Source organism: Tachypleus tridentatus, chromosome 2 (genome assembly GCF_004210375.1).
Source record: "Tachypleus tridentatus isolate NWPU-2018 chromosome 2, ASM421037v1, whole genome shotgun sequence".
Taxonomy (NCBI): Eukaryota; Metazoa; Arthropoda; class Merostomata; order Xiphosura; family Limulidae; genus Tachypleus; species Tachypleus tridentatus.
The window spans coordinates 10,072,696-10,092,261 of NC_134826.1; the positions used below are offsets into that span (position 1 = coordinate 10,072,696).

At 34.6% G+C, this 19,566-nt stretch overlaps 1 protein-coding gene across 1 annotated transcript; it reads right to left on the reverse strand.

The window, feature by feature from the left end:
- Nucleotides 1-1,127: 1,127 nt before the first annotated feature.
- On the reverse strand, nt 1,128-14,333 carry LOC143235214 (uncharacterized). Its single transcript, XM_076473163.1, has 4 exons — nt 14,204-14,333; nt 5,120-5,258; nt 1,796-2,776; nt 1,128-1,549 (listed from the first exon to the last, which is right to left on the reverse strand). Exons 2-3 carry the CDS (start codon nt 5,255-5,257, stop codon nt 1,796-1,798), a joined length of 1,119 nt encoding a protein of 372 aa, XP_076329278.1. The 5' UTR covers nt 5,258; nt 14,204-14,333; the 3' UTR covers nt 1,128-1,549.
- Nucleotides 14,334-19,566: the final 5,233 nt, after the last annotated feature.

Consider the following 19,566-nt stretch of genomic DNA (forward strand, 5'->3'; position numbering starts at 1 on the left):
TCTTAACAAATGTGAAACTCCCTTACTTCTATCTATACAAAGTTGGGTCCCTCCATACATAATAGTTAGATTCTAAGCCCATGTAAATACACCCTTTATTTGTAAATCCTATAAAGTTGGGTCCTTTTATAAAGGTTGGAATCAAGGCCACAACTAGCTGTTCCTTACTTCCGTGGCCAGGTGGATAAGGCGCTCGACTCATAATCCTAGGGTCACGGGTTTGAATCCCCGTCACACCACACATGCTCTCCCTTTCAGCTGTGGTGGCGTTATAATATGATGGTCAATCCCACTATTCGTTGGTGAAAGATTAGCCCAAGGTTTGGAGATGATGACCAGCTGCCTTCCGTCTAGTCTTACACTGCTAAATTATGGACGACTAACACAGATAACCGTCGTGTATCTTTGCGCGAAATTCAAAAATAAGCCAAACAACCCCCTACTTCTGATTCTTCAAGCTGGGATTATTTAATACAAGCTTATGAAGGTTAACATTAGTCAAAATTTGTATAATTCCAATGTTATAAGTACGTGATGTTAGTGAAAAAATACATTGATAAACTGATTAACTTGAAATGTTTTGGCTATTGAGTGTTTCGTATCCTCTCAAACACATTAATGCGTGTTTAACAATTACAAATTAATTAATGATTTTGTAACAGTATTCGTAAGTCATCGGAAAACGGAAACTATTAAATTAGACCAAATTATTACGTCTGCAATGGTACAAATTAATAGTATTTTCAGTTTCTCTTTACCCATCACCAGCTGAGAAAATACGATTCAGCTTTTAATGACGTAAATTTCACAAGCATCTAGTTTGAATATAAATAACTCGAATCTTAAAAGAGATTAAACTATTAAAAAGATAAACAAATGGTTTTAACTAAATTGCTTTATCTTTTTTTTTTTATCAAAAACTGACTTTCAATGTACCAGAAGAAATTCTAAAAAAACAAGCTCAGCTCATGAGATGTTTGTCGCCCTACTTGGAAGCTATCATTTTTCGTTTCAGTCAGTAAAATAACTTTCTTTTTATAACTTATATCAAACAAATTTTAAGTAGAACATTAGCCTAATATCTTATTTTCAGAATGCTTTATTGACACGTATTTGTTTGTCTCCAATAATGACCCACTTTTCAATGACAAAACCCGTAACCTATACAAACAGATACACCAAACAATATCTTCAGCTCAGTTATTTTATTCTTACTGTGTGACAAATGTCATCTGAACCAACAATTCGGGCTTATTTTTATGGAAAGTAATTTTCATCTCGATAATAATCGAGTTACAAAGAGTTCTTAACTACCAAGTTGTAGAGACACAGTAACCCTAAAGTGCCAACCTAAATAAATGAGTAATGTAGATTCTGCAGGAGTTTTCAATCAATCTTATGCACTAAAAACAGATATATTTAAGTTTGATCTAAAAGAAGGTATAGGTGAAACAGTCTGTTTGGTATTCAGAGAAAACAGATATCGTGATATTTTCTGACTCAACAACATCAGTTATCCTATGGTAACAGAGCGCCTCCTGTGGTATTCCTAAAAATAATAATTAAATTATTGATAAAATTTATTAGACCATTGTGCAAGATCGTTTATTTAAGTTTTCGCAAACACACAAAACAATAATAAAAATTAGCTAACGTTTTTACTAAAGATCCAAGCACTGATAATAAACTGTTGTCTACTTTACAACTTTGTTTAATGGTCCGAAAGTATGTCCAGTGTATCTGATGAAAACGTCTTTAAGATTATATTTTGTTGAGAATGTGTCGACAATCTCACCTAGATGAAAGCCAGAACACTAACACTGTTCCCCGCAACCCCACGTTTTCCTTCAAAGAAAGGCAACTCCATTTCAGAAGTCTGGTCTTCTAAAGTCTGTCCAGGATCGTCCTTTCTTTCACGAAGACCAAGGAAAGACTTTTTTCCTGTCGTATCTTCAGCACCAAACTTCTTACCTCTCAGGCCGAAAAAAGGACTTTCACGTTTTTCATCGAAGATTTCCTTTTTTCCTCGAAGACCAAAGAAGTAACTTCCTCTTTTGTCGTTGTCTAAGTCTTCTTTCCTCCCTCTTAAGCCAAAAAATGGACTTTCCCTCTTTTCTTCAGAATCATATTTTTTCCCTCTTAGACCGAAAAAGGGACTAGCTCTTTTTTCATCAAGTTTATCTTTTTTACCTCTTAGACCAAAGAAAGCACTTGATCTTTTGTCTCCAAAATCATCCCTCTTCCCCCTTAGACCAAAGAATGGACTTGATCTTTTGTCTCCAAAATCCTCTTTTTTCCCTCTTAGACCAAAGAAAGCACTTGATCTTTTGTCTCCAAAATCATCCCTCTTCCCCCTTAGACCAAAGAAAGAACTTGATCTTTTGTCTCCAAAATCCTCTTTTTTCCCTCTTAGACCAAAGAATGGACTTGATCTTTTAGTTTCGTAACCATACTTTTTTCCTCTTAGACCAAAGAAAGCACTTGATCTTTTATCTCCAAAATCATCCCTCTTCCCCCTCAAACCAAAGAAAGCACTTGATCTTTTATTTTCATAATCATCTTTCTTTCCTCTTAGACCAAAGAATGGACTTGATCTTTTTGTTTCGTAACCACCTTTTTTCCCTCTTAGACCAAAGAATGAACTTGATCTTTTATCTTCAAAATAATCCTCTTTGCCTTTGAGACCAATAAAAGGACCCACACGTTTATCATTTACTGTTACATTCTCCAGAGGAAACGACTCATTAGCAGTTTCATTTCTGTCTTCTGCTCCAGTCTGTGGAAAGAAGTTTATATTTGAATTCTTTATATATCCTTTATATATCCTTACAATAATTACATGATTAAAGAGAACCTACATGTCCATCTAATACATCACACGTTTTACAAACAGAACCATATCTAGCCTAATGTATACAAGTTGTATTGGATACTATTATCACCCTAATTGTTCCCAGGCTATGAACCAACTTTTCAGTTATTGTTCTTTATCAACTGTTGCTTTAATTTACCTAATGTTATGGCTGTATTAGTTGTTTATTATGTATTGTAGTTATCTCACCTTTACGTCAGTTGTTATCCTATTTTGTTCCTGAAACAGTAAAGACACTTCATTCATTCGTTAAATATTATAAATATTTTAAATGTTCACTACGTTATAGCTTCTCACATGGTTCACTAGGTATCTTAGTTATCTTTGTTGCTCACTAGGTGTTGTAGCTACCCCAGTGGTCGAATAGGCATTATTATTATTCTAATTGTTTGTGGTGCATCAAGTACTTTAACAAGCCTAATTTTTAACTAGCTATTGTAAATATTGTTAACAAGCTATTGCAGATATTCCTATCATTTGCTCGACGTTTGTTAATCGTGCGCCCCCTATATTTTTACTTTATACTACTACACTTATTTTGCTGTTATCTAAGCGTAAAATTTACCCACAAAAAGTTATAATTGTATACCTTAAATTATAATTGTTATAACTGTGTATCTTAGCGTTATTTTCAGTAGTCATTAAAACTGCCTTTCATATTTGTTATTCAGCAAAAAAACTACAAAAATTATTAATTGTGTTCTGTCTACCACGGGTATCGAAACCAGGTTTCTGGCGTTATAAATTTGCAGGCACATCGCTGTGCCACTGAGGGGCATCGCCTTTCATACAATTATGGTAGCTTAGTGTCTCTCGCAAATATTTTTTATTTGTCTAATGTTTTTCATTTTTCAATCACGTCAAAACCGAATTTCGTTCTTTAACACCTGTCACCTTTTTGTAAGGATGGTCACGATGTTGGTCATTCCGGATACTGATGAAAATATGACACTGTGAAATCTATGTGGATTATACTATGGTGGTACCATTGTGGACATTGTACCATCCTTCTAATGTTTACCCTACATTGAAGAAATGACATTTATAGTTTTAAAATTGTTAAAGAAACCATCTTGAATTATACCGTGCAGCTGGTTCAACTTCGACCTTGTATCTTTGGTTTTACTGTTACTTTTACACAATACTGAAACTAATGGTTTAATTGTTACTTTTACACAATACTGAAACTAATGGTTTTATTGTTACTTTTACACAATACTGAAACTAATGGTTTTATTGTTACTTTTACACAATACTGAAACTAATGGTTTTATTGTTACTTTTACACAATACTTAAACTAATGGTTTTATTGTTACTTTTACACAATACTTAAACTAATGGTTTTATTGTTACTCTTACACAATACTGAAACTAATGGTTTTATTGTTACTTTTACACAATACTGAAACTAATGGTTTTATTGTTACTTTACACAATACTGAAACTAATGGTTTTATTGTTACTTTTACACAATACTTAAACTAATGGTTTTATTGTTACTTTTACACAATACTTAAACTAATGGTTTTATTGTTACTCTTACACAATACTGAAACTAATGGTTTTATTGTTACTTTTACACAATACTGAAACTAATGGTTTTATTGTTACTCTTACACAATACTGAAACTAATGGTTTTATTGTTACTTTTACACAATACTGAAACTAATGGTTTTATTGTTACTCTTACACAATACTGAAACTAATGGTTTTATTGTTACTTTTACACAATACTGAAACTAATCTTATACATCATGCCACTCTCACGTTTTCAAGTCAACTATACTATTGTGTTCGTTGTTTTATGTTTCACTGTAAATACAGTAATAAATAGACGATTGGGATATCTTCGAATAAGCTCTTCCCTCATCTAACCTGGACCCATAGTTTAACTCAATCGATACATTTAAACCATAACATTTACATCTACAATTAGAACATTTCAACCATGTTTCATTGCTATTTTCTTTTACTTTATATGTATAACTTAAGTTATCCATGTTGGCTCTCATGGTCTTGAGTCACTTCCAGTTACCCAGACCTCGAAAACAGCGCCAAACTTCTCTTTGTCCAATCAGAATAATCCAACCCGTTTCATTTTAACCCCATTAAGATGCCGAGCTAGCTTGTGTGGCAAACGTTAAAATATATTATCTATTAATACATAAAATTCGGTTTTCCTATGTATACATTCCACTATTATCTCAATTCTAGTTCGTAACTAATACGCCTTCACACAACACACCTGATATATTACATCTTCTGTTGGTTGCATGGCCTGTCCGCATTTGGTGACATCTGGTGTTAAAGTCAGGATAAAAAGCAGAAGAAAAATGGAGGTACGTGTCGACCACGAGGATTTCTGTATCACCACTTCAACCATGCTGTAAAGACGATTTGATTAATTAACATCTATAATTATTATCGCTTACGAAATGTAAATATTTTGTGGTGTCTGTCTCCACAGATTAAGAAAACTTAACGTTGGTGATACAATTAAGTTTTTAAAGTATGTCAACCATTAAACTAACTGTTCCAGGATGTTCACTTAGTTTCGAACTGAAAAACTACAGAAAAGACAGATAGTCAATAATTTCTACACTACCATCTAGTGGACTATTCTTACAAGATCGAATAGTGAGATTCGGCCATTAGTGTTATAGAGCAATGGCTCCCAAGTCAATTTAATCTTAGGGTCTCTTGATGTGGATAAACCGTCTGAGCCCCCCTCTAACCCTTGACTTTAATTTGGTGATTAAAAAGCATCTAGTCTCGATGTACCACATTATTTACATAATTCAACATATTTTTATAATTCTGTTGTTTATTTAGAATTAAAGTTAACTCAACAAATTTGTTTTAGGCCCATTTTTTGGTGCTACTTCCACCACCATCCCAGTAAAAGACTCATGGCCCTCAGGTGGGCTGCAATTCCAACTTTTAGAAGTACTGAATTATGGCGTATTGATGACCTCAACATGCAGAGAGCGTTTTTAACAATAAGCGGAGTAAAAACATGGAACATAATACGGACACATTGCCACTAGACCACACTGGGTCAAAGTATTAGTTGTTTGTCCGATGGTTTGTCAGGCGGGAGAAACATTCTTACAGAAAGCGGTACTGGTTTTATGTACAAGTCAACGTTGGAAGTGTTATAGGCGTATTCGACACGAAACATATTGTGTTGGCTACGTATATCCAAGTTAAAATGAACTGTTTTTAAAAATGACTGTGGTCCGGCATGGCCAAGTGTGTTAAGGCGTTCGACTTGTAATCCGAGGGTCGCGGGTTCGAATCCCGATCGCACCAAACATGCTCGCCCTTTCAGCCGTGAGGGCGTTATAATATCAGACGTGTAACATCTGGGACTACAGTCTGTGTATACCAGACATGTAACATCAAGGACTACAGTCTACATATATCAGACGTGTAACATCAGGGACTACAGTCTACATATATCAGACGTGTAACATCAGGGACTATAGTCTACATATATCAGACGTGTAACATCAGGGACTACAGTCTACATATATCAGACGTGTAACATCAGGGACTATAGTCTACATATATCAGACGTGTAACATCTGGGACTACAGTCTATGTATATCAGACGTGTAACATCAGGGACTACAGTCTGTGTACACCAGACATGTAACATCAGGGACTACAGTCTCTATATATCAGACGTGTAACATCAGGGACTACAGTCTATGGCCTGGCATGGCCTAGCGCGTAAGGCGTGCGACTCGTAATCCGAGGGTCGCGGGTTCGCGCCCGCGTCGCGCCAAACATGCTCGCCCTCCCAGCCGTGGGGGCGTTATAATGTGACGGTCAATCTCACTATTCGTTGGTAAAAGAGTAGCCCAAGAGTTGGCGGTGAGTGGTGATGACTAGCTGCCTTCCCTCTAGTGTTACCCTGCTAAATTAGGGACGGCCAGCACAGATAGCTCTCGAGTAGCTTTGTGCGAAATTCAAAACAAACAAACAAACAAAAACGACTGCAGACGACTACTCAGTGTTTTTAAAGATAGTAGTGTTACGTTACGGATGCTAAGTTGATGTGTGCCTTTAAACGAGAGAAACCTCATTAACGAATATAATGAATTTTTTTCTAAGACTGTCTTTGAAATTGAAGTTAAACTTAACGATAGTTTCCTTCTTGTGGTATTAGAGTTTCTTTTCCATCTTCTCACACTCGCCATTTTGAATGCTTTTAAGGCTCATAAGTTAAAGATAACGCACAGCACAAAATTTGGACGGAATCGAATCTTGTTTCATGTATTTAATGCACACTGACCGAAACAAAAACAACAAGAAATGTGATAATGTATATGGTTAGAGACCGAAGCAAAGCAACTATTGGTCAACCAAGCACGAAGACATTTCCAAGTTCTGAAGCTATTATTACTTCGGTTGTTCCTTAGACTATCTATAATTGACAGTGACAGAGGTCTACCATCTAATACAGACACACACACAAACCTTCAAAGATTTGGAGTGTTCTTTTGATTGTGTCTCTGACCATAAGAGCTAAAAAGTGAATTAGTTCTTTCCATTAGCAACCGCTCGTTCACTGGCGCGTGCTCTATGACTCCGTTTAACTTGCCCATCTCATCAAGAGGGTGAAAAAATTTCCCTCGTGTCTGATGTCAGTCCTAACGTATAATTTTTAAACAAGAGCAAAACTGTTCTTTCTTTAAGTTTTGGTTTCGTTGATACGTAATAACTTTTAATCTGAATAAGATACAAAAGTGAAGGAACAGAAAAATGTTAATATTAATTAGAAGTTAAAGAAATATTCTCGATAGGGAATATTAATATTTCTATACCAAATCTAGTCTCATTCACCAGTGAGCAACTTTCGCTAACGTTTCATTATGTTGTGCGTGATTTTATACAGTTAGAATTGTATGGCAAACTGTGGTGTGTTACTCTATACAGTTAGAAGTGTATGGCAAACTGTTGTATGTTATTGGATATAGTTAGAAGTGTATGGCAAACTGTAGAGTGTTATTAGATGTAGTTAGAAGTGTATGGCAAACTGTGGTGTGTTAGAGCTAGAGTTAGAAGTGTATGACAAACTATGCTGTGTTATTGGATATAGTTAGAAGTGTATGGCAAACTGTGGTGTGTTATTAGATGTAGCTAGAAGTGTATGACAAACTGTGGTGTGTTATTAGATGTAGTTAAAAGTGTATGACAAACTGTGGTGTGTTATTAGATGTAGTTAAAAGTGTATGACAAACTGTGGTGTGTTATTAGATGTAGTTAAAAGTGTATGACAAACTGTGGTGTGTTATTAGATGTAGTTAAAAGTGTATGACAAACTGTGGTGTGTTATTAGATGTAGTTAGAAGTGTAAGACAAACTGTGGTGTGTTATTAGATGTAGCTAGAAGTGTAAGACAAACTGTGGTGTGTTATTAGATGTAGTTAGAAGTGTATGACAAATTATTTAATACAAGTACAAACTACAGTCACAGAAACTTTAATATTAAATATAATAATATAGTTTGGATTATGTAACACTAACATTTTCTGACAGACACATGTTTTTGTTGCTATATACAAGTAGTTACAGACCAATTTTTATATAATCTTTACGTCCTTACTCGCATTCACTGTTGTTGCTACCGCTACTGTTTCACTGTTACTTCACAATCATTATTACCCGTATTTTAATATCTACATACTGTTGCTACCACTACTGTTTCACTGTTACTTCACAAACATTATTACCCGTATTTTAATATCTACATACTGTTGCTACCACTACTGTTTCACTGTTACTTCACAAACATTATTACCCGTATTTTAATATCTAAATACTGTTGCTACCACTACTGTTTCACTGTTACTTCACAATCATTATTACCCGTATTTTAATATCTACATACTGTTGCTACCACTACTGTTTCACTGTTACTTCACAAACATTATTACCCGTATTTTAATATCTACATACTGTTGCTACCACTACTGTTTCACTGTTACTTCACAATCATTATTACCCGTATTTTAATATCTACATACTCTTGCTACCACTACTGTTTCACTGTTACTTCACAATCATTATTACCCGTATTTTAATATCTACATACTGTTGCTACCACTACTGTTTCACTGTTACTTCACAATCATTATTACCCGTATTTTAATATCTACATACTGTTGTTACCACTACTGTTTCATTGTTACTTATCAAACACTATTACCCGTATTTTAATATCTAAATACTGTTGCTACCACTACTGTTTCACTGTTACTTCACAATCATTATTACCCGTATTTTAATATCTACATACTGTTGCTACCACTACTGTTTTACTGTTACTTCACAAACAGTATTACCCGTATTTTAATATCTACATACTGTTGCTACCACTACTGTTTCACTGTTACTTCACAAACATTATTACCCGTATTTTAATATCTACATACTGTTGCTACCGCTACTGTTTCACTGTTACTTCACAAACATTATTACCCGTATTTTAATATCTACATACTGTTGCTACCGCTACTGTTTTACTGTTACTTCACAATCATTATTACCCGTATTTTAATATCTACATACTGTTGCTACCGCTACTGTTTCACTGTTACTTCACAATCATTATTACCCGTATTTTAATATCTACATACTGTTGCTACCACTACTGTTTCACTGTTACTTCACAAACATTATTACCCGTATTTTAATATCTAAATACTGTTGCTACCACTACTGTTTCACTGTTACTTCACAATCATTATTACCCGTATTTTAATATCTACATACTGTTGCTACCACTACTGTTTCACTGTTTGGCTTCACAAACAGTATTACCTGTATTTTAATATCTACATACTGTTGCTACCACTACTGTTTCACTGTTACTTCACAAACATTATTACCCGTATTTTAATATCTACATACTGTTGCTACCGCTACTGTTTCACTGTTACTTCACAAACAGTATTACCCGTATTTTAATATCTACATACTCTTGCTACCACTACTGTTTCATTGTTACTTCACAAACATTATTACCCGTATTTTAATATCTACATACTGTTGCTACCGCTACTGTTTCACTGTTACTTCACAATCATTATTACCCGTATTTTAATATCTACATACTGTTGCTACCACAACTGTTTCATTGTTACTTATCAAACACTATTACCCGTATTTTAATATCTAAATACTGTTGCTACCACTACTGTTTCACTGTTACTTTACAATCATTATTACCCGTATTTTAATATCTTCATACTGTTGCTGCCACTACTGTTTTCGCTGTTGCTTCACAATCATTATTACCCGTATTTTAATATCTACATACTCTTGCTACCACTACTGTTTCACTGTTACTTCACAAACATTATTACCCGTATTTTAATATCTACATACTGTTGCTACCACTACTGTTTCACTGTTACTTCACAAACATTATTACCCGTATTTTAATATCTACATACTCTTGCTACCACTACTGTTTCACTGTTACTTTACAATCATTATTACCCGTATTTTAATATCTTCATACTGTTGCTACCACTACTGTTTCACTGTTACTTCACAATCATTATTACCCGTATTTTAATATCTACATACTGTTGCTACCACTACTGTTTTACTGTTACTTCACAATCATTATTACCCGTATTTTAATATCTTCACACTCTTGCTACCACTACTGTTTCACTGTTATATCGTAAACAAAATCTATGTCATACACTAATACTTTCTACTCGTAAGATTAAAAAGTTAGGAGAAACAAAGAGTATTCATTAGTTTTCATAACAGAAATCCAACTCTGTACAAGCTATACCAGATACTGAAGTACATAGAAAACATTCATATATTGTGGTAACATCTAATATACATATATCACATCTGAAACCGAGGCTAAAACTACCTAATTGCTATGTTAATTGTAAGTATGTGTATTTTCGGAAATATTAACCTCACATTTGATAGATTTGTTGTTGTTTTTTTTAATTTTGCGCAAAGCTAGCTATACGAGGACCATTTGCGTTAGCCGTCCCTAATTTAGCAGTGTAAGAATAGAGGGAAGACAGCTAGTCATCACCACTCACCGCCAACTTTTGGCCTATTATTTTACTAACATATAGTGGGATTGATCGTACGTTATAACGACCCTACGGCGGAAAGGGCGAGCATGTTTGTTGTGACGGGGATTCAAACACGCGACCCGCATATTACGAATCCAGCGCCTTAACTACTTTGCCATGCCGGGTCCTCTTCGATAAGTATTCATAAGTTCCATGAACACATAACAGATGGCTCGGTCGGAATTGGATACTTTGTCTCCATATGAGACGTTTGTGTGGTCTTTATCAACTACGCATGCGCTGTATCCAAACTTAGACTATCACTGACACGCAAGTATATTTAATTGTGTAACTACACACTCGAACCCGAAGATGTCTTTTTGTTTGTGCCGTCATTGAAAGAAATAATGCATGTATTTTTTTTCTTGCCGGATGTGTAATCTGTCGCGAATGCTAACGAACTCTCCGCTCTATCAGATCGATTTAGTTCTATTTAGCTCATCCATTTTTCTTCACTCAAGTTCATTCGTAAATGGAACAAAGGTCTTTCCTGAATGGTTTACCAAGTATGAAAACAAGACTATTAGAAAGCAAACACCACAACCATAGCTAATTAAATAAAAGCGGCTTACAAGTTGCAAGAAGTGTTTGTTTGTTATCAAACACGAATCCAGGTAATTAACTATACTACTGCGAGTATCGAAACCAGATTGGCAATGTTACAAGCTCTCAAACTAACAGCCGGGCCAACCGGGGCGTTCCATTCGCTTGGTAAATTTAAAATTTATGTTTTTCTTAAATATTTCACAAGGTGGCGGAACGGTCAATATTTAAGACGATATTCATGATACCGAGAAAATACCTAGAATAATAAAATTAATAAACCTAATAATTAGTGTTAATAAACCTGATAATTAGTGTTAATAAACCTGATAATCACAGCGTTCTTTAAGATATAAAGCAATACACAATTAAAAAATATGATTTTCTAATGTGCCGAATAATCAAAACAACATAGACAAACCTTTACAATAACAACTCTTAGTTTATTACTGTCTGATATATGTAGACTGTAGTCCCTGATGTTACACGTCTGATATACATAGGCTGTAGTCCCTGATGTTACACGTCTGATATATGTAGACTGTAGTCCCTGATGTTACACGTCTGATATATATATAGACTGTAGTCCCTGATGTTACACGTCTGATATATGTAGACTGTAGTCCCTGATGTTACACGTCTGATATATATAGACTGTAGTCCCTGATGTTACACGTCTGATATACATAGGCTGTAGTCCCTGATGTTACACGTCTGATATATATAGACTGTAGTCCCTGATGTTACACGTCTGATATATATAGACTGTAGTTTGTTTGTTTTTTTGGAATTTCGCACAAAGCTACTCGAGGGCTATCTGTGAGAGCCGTCTCTAATTTTGCAGTGTAAGACTAGAGGAAAGGCAGCTAGTCATCACTACCCACCGCCAACTCTTGGGCTACTCTTTTACCAACGAATAGTGGGATTGACCCTCACATTATAACGCCCTCACGGCTGGGAGGGCGAGCACGTTTAGCGCGACGCGGGCACTAACCCGCGACCCTCGGATTACGAGTCGCACGCCTTACGCGCTAGGCCATCCCAGGCCATAGACTGCAGTCCCTGATGTTACACGTCTGATATATAGAGACTGTAGTCCCTGATGTTACACGTCTGATATATAGAGACTGTAGTCCCTGATGTTACACGTCTGGTATACACAGACTGTAGTCCCTGATGTTACACGTCTGGTAATCCGAGGGTCGCGAGTTCGCATCCCCATAGCGTCAAACATGCTCGCCCTTTCAGCCGTGGGGACGTTATAATGTGACGGTCAATCCCACTATTCGTTGGTAAAAGAGTAGCCCAAGAGTTGGCGGTGGGTGGTGATGACTAGCTGCCTTCCTTCTAGTCTAAATGGGGACGGCTAACGCAGATAGCTCTCGAGTAGCTTTGTGCGATATTCAACAACAAACAAACAAACAAACAAACAAACAAACCTTACTTAATAGTGTTTAATTAATCATAACACACACACCGACTTCTTATAGAATCTTATTAACTGAGACAGACGGCATGTGTTTGAAATAAATATGGTTGTCACTTCAGGCTTTATATTAGATTTATTTTCGATATTTTTGGTTATTTTGCTAGTTCGTGAAAAGTCACCAACTGAAAGGTAACATTACATGCTACACAGAGATACATCTTACATTACATGCTACACAGAGATACATCTTACATTGCATGCTACACAAAGGGATACATCTTACATTGCATGCTACACAAAGGGATACATCTTACATTGCATGCTACACAAAGGGATACATCTTACATTGCATGCTACACAGAGATACATCTTACATTGCATGCTGCACAAAGGGATACATCTTGAAAAAATATTTCATGGAATTTTCTGGAAATTAAATAATTTGACGTTGTCGCAGCGATCGGAAGAGAATGTTTATTGATAGAAATATCTATTAATTAATTATTAAGTATTCAGTAAAGTGTACAACTTTTATGTTACGTAATGAGATTTGAAATACACACAAAAAGAATAATTACACAGCGAAACAAAAGTTTATTATCTTTACCGGCTAAATAAATTTAAAAGGATGTAAATTCGGTTCATTAACTAGCAAAGAAGTAAAATAATTTATCAGGGTAGGAATGTTCACTATTGTCTGAGAAACAATGAATAGTGGTATTCAAACAAGTCGATATTTTGTACTGGTTCTGCAGACCACGTTTTCTGATACTGTATACACCAAGAATGACATCTGTTCCATCAGTTCTGTCCATATGATGTGTCCAAAATAATTGGTTGTAAGGCTTGTCAACTGTACAATATTTTATCTGATGTTAAACGTTTATAAAGTTGTTTCTGAGATCTGTTTTATTATATGCGACAAATCTCAATTTTAAGAAAGTTTTCTCGTTAGGTTCTGCCATTGTTCCTATCAATAAGAACACACCACAAACCACTGTATCATTAAGTATTTAGATAATACATTATCGTTATCCTGGAGTTCTCAAACTCCTCTGTTTGTTAAGATTAAACATCTAAACACATTTTCTTTCAGTAAATATTTACTATTTCTTTAAGCATGTATTCAATAGTATAGTCCCCTAATGGTACTGTCTTCCAACAGTATTAGAATTATTTATACCATCAGGAAGCGACCAAAAACTAGCTTCTATTAAAGGAAATGAAGGCTTACCTTATCCCAGGTTAGATACTAGAATCTCGAGTCGAATTTTTGTGAATTAATATCAGAGTTCCGGTCTTTTATCTCACTCTTCTGGTAAATTATCATAATTCATTTCTGACGTCAGTAGATACAAGTCAGAACGCACGTGATTATTAAACGTTTCTCTTCGCCAATAGCAAAGCCAGAATGTCTCTACTGATGTTTCTTTTCAGACCACAGACACTAGTGATAAAGTTTACTCAGCCAACAGGAGGGCGCAGTTAAACTAGACATGCGCAAGGTAACGAAACTGGAATACTAAAGGTACTTTTTTGTTGTTTAACGTATAGATGTGTGACAAATCAGTTCACCAAAATAATCTCTATATGAACAAATGACATTTACAGAAATGTCCCTGATACTGTCACCGGACAAGAGCCGGAATTATTTAGCTGACTCGATAAGAGACGAGTATTGATTCCTGATTGATACAATAATACGACGTCTTATCAAAAATGTCGTCATTTTTTGTGAAACCCATTTCTTCTCTAGCTTGTAATACAAAAAACAAACAAACTAATTTATCAGAAATTTACAGAAAACCCAAACAAGATGGAAGAAGATGAAGAAAACCCAACAAGATGGAATAAAACAAAGAAAACCGAACAAGATGGAAGAAAACAAAGAAAACGAAACAAGATGGAAGAAGACAAAGAAAACCAAACAAGATGGAAGAAAACAAAGAAAACCAAACAAGATGGAAGAAAACAAAGAAAACCAAACAAGATGGAAGAAGACGAAGAAAACCAAACAAAATGGAAGAAGACGAAGAAAACCAAACAAGATGGAAGAAAACAAAGAAAACGAAACAAGATGGAAGAAGACCATATTTGGATATTCTAGAAGAAAGATGAGTATCCTAAGGATTGTAACAAATCGAAGTGTGCATTCTGGTTTCTTTTATCAATAAAGATATTTATTGTAATGTCATAAATCCGGTTGAAGGTTTATGTTGTCATTCATAATTTTGTTAGTTGTAATTTAATTATTGTTTATGAAACTACACGTAATTAACTTTCTATTAACAAATTTTAAAAGTAATTACATCTTTTAATGTTCTATAAAAACCCTATATAGTAGGGTTACCTACTAACCCTACAATACTAATTAGTTAGTTTTACCTACTAAACTACCAAACTAATCAGTTTTATCTTCTAAACTACTGAACTAATCAGTTAGTTTTACCAACTAAACTACCAAAATAATCAGTTAGTTTTAGTATACTAACCTACCAAACCGAACAATTAGCTATTACATACTAAGCCTACAAGACTGAAGTAAAGCTATCAAACTAGACGGTTGATATTCACTTACCTAGAAAACAAGACAGTTAGGTTTTTGCCTATAACACTATACGTTACACCAAGAGACTGGTATATGGTAAAAGTGAAAAATGGGAACCGGTTGTTTTGTACATAAATTGATCAGCCTGTAATGAGAGAAGCTAGTATCATTCATCATCTGAACACATAAATATTAATACGAAACTAATTATCAAATAAACTAAAGAAAAATGTACAACAAAATAATATTTCACCACGCTATGTCTGACATATTCTATGTAAACAAAACTTTTCGTTATATACCACTGTCGCTGGGATATCACAGTGGACTAAACGTAGTTACTTAATGTAACGTTTTGAAACAACATGAGAATTACTGGTCCATCTCAACTGTTACATCCTATAAACTTTTAATACACTTTTCGAAACGTTTCCTATAATTAATGTAAAACTAATAGGTTTATAATTACTGTACAATTCCTATTACATCCCTTGAAAAGAGAGAGTTACATTAGATCACTCCAATCTTCTGGAGTCAAAGACTAAAAAAATATAATAGCAAGTGACTCACACATCTAATCTTTAACCTGTTTCAAAAAGTAATATTTAATAATGCAGGCTTCTCATATTCAGTAGATACAAGTCTTTCTTTATCATCTCTCTAATGTCATGCCACCATTTTAACAATAACATTCTATCCTTACGTATTTAAATAAATCCTTATTGTTAAGTTTTACACTTTAACCAACCTATTCTCCTTTTTGATGTCCTAATTTCCTGTTCCATCAACTTTATTGATTGTATATAATATTTTAAGCCTCCTGTCATATTTAAATTTATTAAACTTTTATTTCTTAAACTACTTGTGAACCAACGTTGTTTTTACTTGTTGTTAACCTCATCTTTCTGTAATGAATATATTTACCTTGAATATTTAAACATTTTCCACATGTGATTAATGTTTCAAAATAATTCAGCTGTCCAGTTCACAACAGATAATTCTTATAACATTCCTTCACAATATGTCACCAAAATACCATTATTCCTTATCTCCATATGTAGTAAAACATGAAACCTAATTCAACAATAATTACTGACACCCATATGTTAGCCAGTTTCCATTCTCTCAATTATTTCTATAGTTGAAGTTAACAACAAATCTACAATATCAATGTTTCCAGTAGTTTCCTTGACTAATAGATGAAGAAAACCATCTTGAACAGTTTTGTCTTAGATAAAACAAGAAAACGATTAATTGAAAAAAACAACACAAAACTTATATCAGTACATAACAACCAGATCTGTAAGTATGATGAAGGATTTGTGGACATTATATTAAATATAGTTCCAGAACATTTTATACTGTAAAAAAACGTAGTACTTATAGATAAGTCAGTAAATGTTTCAACACTTTCTATTAACCATGACTGGGTTGCTAAACATAAGTTGTTGTTTTTACATATCACGTATTAATTACACTCACCTGTCTGACATAAATGATGTGCCATCTTCAACTTCAAGGCCAAGCATACAGTATATTCGTGTCAAACGCTAATCTCAAGTTAATGATAAACCTATGTTTCACTTCACGTTAGCTCAAAATTAAATACGTTTTGATTTTGACAAAGTTTACGTTGAATATTTAAAAATGTATTAAACTTTCTTAACTATGAACTATTTGTTTTTGACGTTATTTCATATTACCAATCTTAAAGATAAACAAAAATTATATATATATATTAAAAATTATTCTATTTTTGTTTCAGCGCACTTTAAAATTTGTCTCTTTCTGTGCAGTGTGTCTGCTGTTGGGATTGAACCATAAAACATTTAGATAAATAGCAGATGGTTTAACACGGTTATACAACTTATTTAGCTTGAAGGTTGCCATTCATCGAAACAACTCTGCTCTAGAATTAAAGGATTGGTTTGAGATTAGAAAGTAAGAAAGACTTGATAGCATCGTGTGACGTAGTTTAGCACTAATTGAATTTCTAGTATTCAATATTCTGTCAGCTGCAACTGATCCTAAGCCTGTCGACGGTTTAAAACCGATCCCACCGTGGACCCAGACACAGACGAGGAAGATCAGATTGGAATAATCCCTTCTCTCGTGGCTTTCAACCCAAATTTATGTGTGGGCTGAGAGGTGATTACAACACAGCTCTGCAGTTTGCCCTTTTAATGTACATTTGTATAAAAATAACTTGACCGAAAAAATGATTTAATGTTCGCCATTTTTGCGTGACGCGTAGAATCGGGAGAGACGACTTCCTTCGTTTGAATCCGATTAATCTTTTAGTATTTTATATGTTATTCAGAAAACATAGAACTTCTGTCTGAAATGTCAGTGTTGTTTTGAACAATTTATCTCTTTGGTTAATAAATATTTAGTTGTATTTTAATTATATTCTCAGCAAACGTTCTCCAATAATTGAATTTGTTTTTGCGGATTTAGACATCTAATGGCCAATGTCTCTTTAGTTCGTAATAAATAATCATTTTAAACAGTTTCAATAATTTGGCTAAAACCGGGTTTCGATCCGGGTTTGCTACCCGTGGCGGGTAGAGTGCAGATAACTTTGGGTACTTTTGTACTTAAGTAGAAACTAACAAACCCAATGACTTGAAACCGTTTAGTAATTATAGGGTTGTCACTACATACCTTAGTAAACTATATCTCTTTACTCTCTCACACAGTCTCCTTGTTATAGATTCAACATATACTCTAGAACAATTGGATCGGAGCTCTGACGTACAGATAACGTTAGAGCGTTTTGGTTGCTATTTTTATTTAAACTTGTTCTTCTTTGTAAGTAAGCACAAAGCTGCACGATGGGGTATCTGTGCTCTGCCCACCATGGGTATCGAATCTCTGATGCTATCGTTGTAAGTCCGCAGACATTCCGCTGTGCCAATGAGAGGACTTTGTTTAAGCACCGTTCGGTTCGTTATTCTGACAATGGATTTAATGTTGGATCCAAGTTAGACTTGCGTATAAACGTCACAAAGTGATGAATTCGCTTACTGTTTTTTTTCCAGGCTAGTTTACCTCTCAATGGTCGTATTATACAGAGAAACGTTTTGGTACGTTGTATATCTCCTGGTAAGGGGTGGAAGTGTTCATGATGTACTTAGTAATTATACCAGCTACTATTCTCGTTGTAAAATCGTTCTTACTTGTGGTAACTTGTAGTTAAAATCCTGTAAATATTGAATAATTTCAAGTTATTGGATCTGCAGAAATTTAATAGCTATTAAGAAATAAAGAGACATTGGCAGTTAAAAATACAAATGTCCGGCATGGCCAGATTGTTAAGGCGCTCGACTCGTAATTTGAGGATCGCGAGTTCGAATCCCCATCGCACCGAACATGCGCGCCCTATAAGCCGCAGGAGCGTTATAATGTGACGGTCAACCACACTATTCGTTAGTAAAGGAGTAGCCCCCAGAGTTGCGGGTGGGTGGTGATTAGTAACTGCTTTCCATCTAGTCTTACATTCCTATATTAGGGACGGATAGCGCAGATAGCCCTCTCATAGCTTTGCGCGAAATTCAAAACCAAACAGAAATCTAAATTTTCAAAATAACTCGTCTACTGGTAGGCTTTTATCGGGAATGTAATAACGTCGTAGTTAAATGTTTTATAAGTTAACAATGTTCTTATACAAAAATAATACCCGAGCAGGTAAGTGGTTAGTTTGTAAACTTGCACGCTAAATCTGAGGCTAGATTCCACATGGTAAACATAAATGAACCATTTTACGCTAGAAAACAAAAAAAAAACTAAACATATTTATTATTATAACTAAATTCGTATAGTACTTACCTCTAGCATGGAAAATGAAATTATTTTAAAGTTTAAATTAAATTTTAACAAACGAAAAAAAAATCTAAACAAGTGTCAAAAAGAGAGAAATGGAAAACAAAAACTTCAGTGGTTAACGTGTCGTCACTACAGTGGTTAACGTGTTGTCACTACAGTGGTTAACGTGTCGTCACTACAGTGGTTAACGTGTCGTCACTACAGTGGTTAACGTGTAGTCACTA

Excerpts from the sequence above, each read along its gene's own strand:
- LOC143235214 (XM_076473163.1), bottom strand. The coding sequence starts at position 5,257 with ATGGTTGAAGTGGTGATACAGAAATCCTCGTGGTCGACACGTACCTCC. Across the intron at positions 2,777-5,119 it reads CAGAAGATGTAATATATCAG|ACTGGAGCAGAAGACAGAAA; the intron begins GTGTGTTGTGTG and ends TTCTTTCCACAG.